General features: G+C 35.5%; 1 protein-coding gene across 1 annotated transcript; it reads left to right on the top strand.

Moving 5' to 3' along the window:
• The first annotated feature begins 2,293 nt into the window (after nucleotides 1-2,293).
• Nucleotides 2,294-4,952, top strand: LOC105557201 (acyl-CoA Delta(11) desaturase-like). The gene is made up of 5 exons (XM_012004385.1): nucleotides 2,294-2,565; nucleotides 2,910-3,040; nucleotides 3,291-3,496; nucleotides 3,636-3,818; nucleotides 3,915-4,952. Exons 1-5 carry the CDS (start codon nucleotides 2,307-2,309, stop codon nucleotides 4,279-4,281), a joined length of 1,146 nt encoding a protein of 381 aa, XP_011859775.1. The 5' UTR covers nucleotides 2,294-2,306; the 3' UTR covers nucleotides 4,282-4,952.
• Nucleotides 4,953-8,103: the final 3,151 nt, after the last annotated feature.

Raw genomic sequence — 8,103 nt, 5'->3', positions numbered from 1 at the left:
GAAGAAAGCAAACTTTGAACTTTGCTGCAAAAATTATATTACACGATATTTGTAATGAAATAAGTTCGCACATAATTAATAGTAAATACATATTTTTATTCACAGACCAAATGTACATTTCAGAATTGAGTCGAATTTATAATTTTAAATTGATTAAAATTTAGAACCTCTTATACCACATCAATAAATAAACAAAGTTGATGTCAAAGGTTATAATTTGACTTATAGATCGACTTTCCTAGACGTAAATGAGTATATACAGGGTGAATAAAAAGTACCGTGGCAGTGAAATATCTTGAAAACAAAGCATTTTTGAGAAAAGCGTTTCGTATAAAAGTTTCAGGGTTAAAAAAGATCTATTTACTGAAGATATCAAGTTGACCTTGGGCGGCGTCGGCGAGGTCAAGTCAAGGTTACATCGACTTTTTTAATTAAAACCCCATACTGTTTATTATACTATCTTATTCTATTAATTAATATGAACAAGTTCTCTCTGAACATTTTGATTTGCCTAATACTTTATGAGATATTCAAGAGAAAATTGACAACTGTTTAAATATTTAGCTTATGATATCTCGATAACTGTTTGTCGGAGGGAAAAATAGTACAGGATTTTTGTATTTCATTTGGTCTCAGGAATATGCTGTTGCAATAGTTCTCTAACTATTGACAATTTCTGTGTATCTAAATAGTGTGTATGTTACAATACACAAAAAATTTCAATAATTGGAGCACTAGTGTAACAGCATATTCCTCAGATCAAATGAAGTAAAAAGTCCTGTAGTACTTTTCCCTCCGACAAACAGTTATCGAGATATCATAAGCTAAATATTGAAAACGTTATCCATTATTTCTTGAATATCTGAAAAAGTACTAGACAAACGAAAAAATGTTTCAGATGAAACTTGTTCGCATTAATGAGTAGAATAAGATAGTATAATAAACAATAAAGGGTGTCATTTATAAAAGTCAATGTAACCTTGACCTGACCTTGCTGGCGCCACCCAAGGTCAAATTGATAACTTCAGTAACTAGATCCTTTTTAATCCTGCAACTTTTATACGAAACGCTGTTCTCGAAAATGATCTGTTTACGAGATATTTCACCGTCACAGTACTTTTTACTCACATTGTATAAATATAAATTCAGAAGAAAGATATTTACTAGTATCCAATGTTGTGAAATTATATTTCACAAACATTAGATGCAAACTCATTCATAGGGTACACAGGGTCACGTTAATACAATTTGCACATAAAAGTGAAGTAAACGAGCACTTAGTAAGCCGAAACGTAATGACGAAACGGGAGCATGAGAATACGTGCATTTTATACAATACCAATAATATATTTTGAGTAAGTAAATTACATTAATATCGAATTTTACAACACGTCACTTCCGTCACCTATCGCAATAAAGTAAATCATTGGTTGTGGGGCAATGACACGATAAGCGGTGGGGTTTCGTAGGCGGTCGGTGTGCGGTGCACAGCTGATAAGCAGAACGTATCATCTTAGTATTTCGAAGGAAACTTTCTACCAGGTCGGACCATCCGTCTGGGAGAGTCACCGTTACGCATCTTCATCTTTTCCGTTAAACTTACTTCGCGAAGATATAGCCAGGATACCACCTACTTATACTCGCTCAAATCGTAAGTCACCGATTCGGTTTTTTTTCTGATTTCTTCAATTGTCACTTAACAGTTATACATAACACAGTAAAACCTAACTACTAATGAGAAATTAAAGAAAAGGTATGAACAGATATACTAACTCTGGATATTTATTGGCAAATTAATTACGACCGACAAAGTTTTTATAATAAAATCGTTTTCTTTTAAGTCTGTGCAAAGCAAAATATTAATTCGAATTGTCGAATCGTTTTATAACTCAAACCTAACTCAAACATGACACTTTCATTTCTAGTGTAGCACTTATGTGTGCTATACATTATATTTTATAGTAAAATTAAAATTTAATAATTTTACAAATGCTGTATTACAAATTGCTAATTTACTTATATGAGTTTTCTAAAATTTGAATTTGCTATTTCTTTGATTGAAAGGTTCATTTTAATTTTTAAGAATTTTAATCAGTCCTCGGAGAATATATATCTTATTAATATTTCTTTTGCTGAATTTATACTTGTGCCACTGAAGAAATCCAAATCAGCTTGTTACAGCATTCTAACGTTTCCTTTCTCTCACTTTCAATATATGTTGTAAATATTTAAAAATACTGTGAAACATAATCATAGCTTTCTTTAATTTTAGAACTGTAATTACTTATTATAGATATTCCAGCATTATGACTCCAAATTTATTTGGTAGTTCGACAACGTTAGTTCTTGAAGCTACTAAGCAGGATGTGTCGCAAAATAACTCAGTGGGAGAAAAGGCCTTGAAGCAAAAACTGTTAACCCAAACGACACTAAACTCGCAGCCTAAGTACGAGTGGAAGATCGTTTGGAGAAACGTGATATCTCTTGCTTACCTTCATATAGTTGCACTTTATGCATGGTATCTTCTGTTAACAATGCAGGTCTCACCTCTCACGTTTATTTGGTGTACGTTACATTTATATTTATTTTAAGATTTAAAACTTAAAATTCAAGTGTTGCTTCACTAATTGCAACCATAGATTTGCAAGAAGAAATAACAATAGCAGATGTCAAATTTTATACGGTTCTTTAGTGTACCTTACATTTGCGTATCTTTTCAGACTTAAAACTCGAAGTTAACATGTTATTTCATTAATTACAATCATTAATTTGCAGGACGACATAACGTTAAGAGTAGATGTCAATAACTTGAACAAATAGATTTTTATAAAATATCAAATAATAATTATAAATCTTATTTGTGAACAGTCTCATGATGTTATGCTCACATGTTTTATTTATTCTTTCAGATTTCGCATTAGGTTGTTTTTCGTGTATAGGTATTACAGCAGGTGTCCACAGATTGTGGTGTCATCGATCTTATAAAGCGAAATGGCCGATGAGAGTTATTCTTATGGTTCTACACACCATAGCTTTCCAAGTAAGTCTTTCGGCAATGCTGTTATACAATCTTATTCATGTACGTTAAGAAAAGTAACAATCATTATTACAAATTTATAATTATTATATCATAATTTAAAGTAATATGGCTGTATTTTAAAGATGTATTTTAAAGCGCAATACTCTTGAAATATAAAAAGAGGTTCATTGTTCATTAAAAAATGTACTTTATAGGGAGGTTTCTAAGAAGAAAGTCTAAATATAATTATCATTTAATGTACGTTTTGCAGAATCACATTTACGAATGGGTAAGGGATCACCGAGTACACCATAAATTCACGGACACGGATGCGGATCCGCATAATTCGAAGAGAGGCTTCTTCTTCTCGCACGTAGGCTGGCTGTTGATCCGCAAGCATCCGGACGTTATTAGTAAGGGAGCCACGATCGACATGAGCGATCTCGAGAAAGATCCTATCGTCGTCTGGCAACGTAGGTACGGTAATTTGTCATCGACGCAGACATTATTTTCCAAGATGGGTTGATAAAGTTTCACTTGTATTATCATATGTTCTTTCTTAAAGAAAGATTATCATCCGGTTTCAACTAAATGAATCTCTACGTTTACGTAACAGGTACTACGCTGTTCTGATGCCTCTTTTATGCTTCGTGCTTCCCATGTTGGTACCAATCTACTTTTGGAACGAGAGACCCATTTACGCGTGGTACGGTGCCGTTTGCAAATACGTAACAGCATTGAACGGAACTTGGTTGGTAAATTCCGCGGCCCACATGTGGGGTATGAAACCGTACGACAGGTGAGTATCATCGTTTATCCTATTGTTCGTATTTCAAGTCGTAAATCTACAGAAACAGAAATCGATAAGAGGAACGTGTTGGTATTTTTATCGTAGCTCCATTAGCCCTACTGACGGCTACAGCATCCTCGGTATCGGTGTTTTCGGCGAGATGTGGCACAATTATCATCATGTGTTTCCATGGGATTACAAGGCCGCCGAATTAGGATACTACCGCAGAAACATTACCTGTGCTTTCATCGACTTTTTCGCCTGGCTCGGCTGGGCATACGATCTGAAGACCGTGGGACACGACTTAGTAAAGAAACGCGCAGCCCGAACAGGTGACGGTTCGATATATGAGCGAACGGGTGATCATAAGGATGAACTTCACACCCAAGAGAAAATTATATGGGGATGGGAGGACGCTGATATGTCATTGGAGAATAAGCTGGCCGCGGAGATTCTCAATAAAGAGTCCTGAGTTTAAATTCCTAAAAATTTTTGACGTGACACTGCATTTGGAGTTGCGTAAGAAGTTTCGTCCGACAGACGTTTGGGTTTACAATTGTATGGTATGGTAAATTTATAATAAATGCGACTATTAATGGTAAAAGATTCGTACTAGCATGTAAGGTATCGTAATTATCTGTTAAAGATATTTAGTAATTATGATTGTGGTGGTTGCACACGTTTCTGGCAAGTGACAGCTCGCGTACTCGCAGAAACTACACATAGTCGGTCTCGCACATAAATGTCACATTTCTTTGAACGATTATATTCCTATCGAATAACGCACAACAGGACTTTGTATTGTAACATATAGCATACAACAGATACAATATTCACGTTTTTAACAAGTGGGTTCGGCTATTACTTTGACAACACTCATCCAAGATGACCTTCTAGTTAAAAATGAGAAATTATTAATACGGACATTTAAGAGCGTCCAATGATATTTATTGTATCAAGAGACACGATAATGCTAGGTATAAGCGGAGTGAAACGAAGCGCGCAGGATCGACCGTATAGCCTTTTACGAGTTGAAAGGGCCTTACATTGCCGGATCTCAATAATGGCTGTCTCGATCAACTTCTAAGTACGTTCAATCAATAGCTCGGGTTCGCCTTGCATGAGAAAAAAATTTTTATTTTCTCCCTGTGTTTACTACAAGTGGAGGTAATTTTCAATTAAAAAACGTCGTCATCGTCGTCATTGTCGACGGAGTCGCGCGCGCGCGTGTGTGTGTAAAATTCGTTATAAATATACTGAGCATGCGTTTCTTGGCGCTGCTAAACCGAATTTTACATACACACACACACACACACGCGCGCGCGCACACGCAACGTTTGTAAATTTTGAATTTATTTCGATTCTATCATAGAAAGCCGTCTATGATAAGATGGTTATACATATATTTATTGTTCGTGTCGTCCACCCCCAACAACATACAAAAAAAATTAATGAAATCGGAGAGAAGGCCCCTTTTATGCATAATTAGCAAAACTTTGTATTAAATTCGTGGGAAAAAAACAGAAACACGAAATACGGAATATGAAATGTAAAATTAAAATATTAAGTTTTTAGACGCGACGACGTTTGGATTCTAATAAAGTATTAATAATCAAAATAAAGTATTAGGTGCATGTACAAATGATGTACACGCAATGTATATACACATGAATAATCCAAATTTTTCAGTTATATTTAAGAGTTATTTTAAGAGAAAGTAAAACAATATTGTCAATCAAAGTATTCATCATTTCTTTATATAACCTTAAGCCATCTGTCAGGTAATTGAATTACATCTTGGAAAAATGTTGTATCTTTGGATAATAAACGATAAATTCGTCGAACCATTTTCGGATCTCATCTACTGATTTGAAGTGCGTATCGGACAAGGCATGTTGCACCGACTGGAACAAGTGGCAATCGGTAGGAGCGATGTCTGGTGAATACGCCGGGTGCTGCAAGACGTCCCAGCCAAGACTCATTATGATGTTTTTGTCGTAGAAACAATATGTGGCCTAGCGTTATCATGCAACAATTTCATAAGACGTTCTTCTTTGCTAGTATACGGGCGTTTTCGTGCTACTTCTTGACTCAAACGCATTAATTGGTCTTGATAGCGGTTCGCAGTAATTGTTTCATTCGGTTCTAAGAGCTTATAATAAAACACGCCCTTGATATCCCACCAAATGCAGAGCAGAACTTTCTTTGCGAAGCGATTGGATTTTGCGACCGATGTTGAGGGTTCGCCGGAATTTACCCCTGATTTCCTGCGTTTTGGATTGTCATAGAGTATTTACTTTTCATCACCCGTAACCATTTTCCACAAGAAAGACTTTCTACGCTGCTTATTGAGAAGAGAAAAGCATACTGGTACTCGTTGATTTTTGTTGGCTTCACTGAGTTCACGCGGAACCTATTTTCCTTCTTTATGAATCTTTCCCCTCTCGTGTAGGCATTTGGAAATAGTAGAAAGCAGTACTCTAACCTTGGACGGACCAACGCGCAGTACAAAAGTCTTAATGTGTTTACGTTATTAAAATATCTCCCCCGGCGAAGAATGAATCCGCGAGTTCTGTTTGCAGAAGCTACAATAGGCTTTATATGATTATTGAAAGTTAAATTGCTACAAAATAAGATACCTAGATCACGGATCTCTTCCACCACTGTGAGAGGTAATCCGTCAAGCACATAATTAAAAAGATATGGGTCGCGTTTACGAGTAAAACGGGCAATAATACATTTTGAGATATTAAGCCTCAGGCAATTTCTCTCACACCAGGACCCAAGAGCCAGAAGATCGTACTGCAATAAAAGTGCATCCGCAGGGGAGTCAATACGTTTGAATAGTTTCAGATCATCAGCATATAATAAGAAGTCACAGTATTTAAGATAACTAGAAATGTCATTAATAAATAAAACAAATAGGAGAGGTCCAAGATGAGAGCCCTGCGGCGCACCAGACGCAACGGCAAAGTCTCTAGATAAACAGTCAAAATATTTTACAACCTGAGTCCTGTTAGAGAGAAAGCTTAATATCCAACGCAAAAGAGAGCCGTCGAACCCTAGGGTCCGAAGTTTCCCAATTAAGATAGAGTGGTCAACGCTGTCAAATGCCTTCCTAAACTCAATGTAAACAGAGTCAACCTGAGATCTATCTTGTATGGCAGATGTTAGATAATGGCAATAATTGACAAGGTTGGTCGTCGTGGAGCGACCAGGCATGAATCCATGGTGTTCCGTAATGATAGTGTTTCTACAAAGTGAACCAAGTGTTTTTTAGCAACAATGCCCTCAAAGATCTTCGGCATGATACTCTGCTTACAGATGGGGCGATAATTAGTGAACAGCTGACGATCACCCCCCTTAAAGACAGGAGCGCGCAGGAAACATGCCATCCCTCAGTGAACTATTGAATATAAGCCATAGAAATGTAGCAGATATAAAGATATATTTAGGACTTTAAAAACAATGGCGGAATGCCATCCACACCAGCAGCACAGACCAGCGAAAGATTATCAATCTCGTTATACACCTCGTCAATAATAATAAATCAAAGCATCTTATTTTTAATTAATTAATAGATTATTGTGGGAAATGCATAAAAAAAAGCATTTGAACTGTGCTGCAAAAATAATATTATACGATATTTGTAGTCAAATAAGTTCGAACATAATTAATAGTAAATATATATTGCTATACAATATTAATTTTTAATATAATAATTTAATAATTTAATATTTGCTATACACATAGTAAATGTATTTCAGAATTGAATCGAGTTTTCTATTTTATGTTAATTAAAAGTTAGGACCCCTTACACAACATCATTAAAGAAACAAGGTTGATGTCAAAGGTTATAATTAGACTTACAGATAGGCTTTCCTTGACGTAAATGAGTATATTAAAAAGCGAATAAAAAGTACCGGGTCGGTGAAATAGCTCGAAAACAAAGCATTTTCGAGACAAGCGTTTCGTATAAAATTTACAGGGTTAAAAAGATCTACACTGAAAAAAATTTCTGGTTGAATATGGACGAATCAGATAATTCCTTTAGGATTTACCAGAATTCTTTTAGGATTTACCAGAATTCCTGTAATCCTAAAGGAATTATCTGATTCGTCCATATTCAACCAGAAATTTTTTTCAGTGTAGTTACTGAAGATATCAGTTTGACCTTGGGAGGCGTGGGCGATGTCAAGTAAAGGTTACATCGCCTTTTTTAATTGGAACCCCATATTGTTTATTATACTATCTTATTCTACTAATTAATATGAACAAGTTCTGTCTGAAATTT

This window comes from Vollenhovia emeryi, unplaced genomic scaffold (genome assembly GCF_000949405.1).
Source record: "Vollenhovia emeryi isolate VEMERY1.0 unplaced genomic scaffold, V.emery_V1.0 DF939570.1, whole genome shotgun sequence".
Taxonomy (NCBI): Eukaryota; Metazoa; Arthropoda; class Insecta; order Hymenoptera; family Formicidae; genus Vollenhovia; species Vollenhovia emeryi.
This window is presented reverse-complemented; position numbering and strand designations above follow the sequence as displayed.

What these genes read in the sequence shown, in the direction of transcription:
- LOC105557201 (XM_012004385.1), top strand. Translation starts at nt 2,307, where the DNA reads ATGACTCCAAATTTATTTGGTAGTTCGACAACGTTAGTTCTTGAAGCT. An exon ending in ACCTCTCACGTTTATTTGGT is followed by an intron (nt 2,566 to 2,909) that starts GTACGTTACATT and finishes TTATTCTTTCAG; the next exon opens with ATTTCGCATTAGGTTGTTTT. An exon ending in TACACACCATAGCTTTCCAA is followed by an intron (nt 3,041 to 3,290) that starts GTAAGTCTTTCG and finishes TACGTTTTGCAG; the next exon opens with AATCACATTTACGAATGGGT.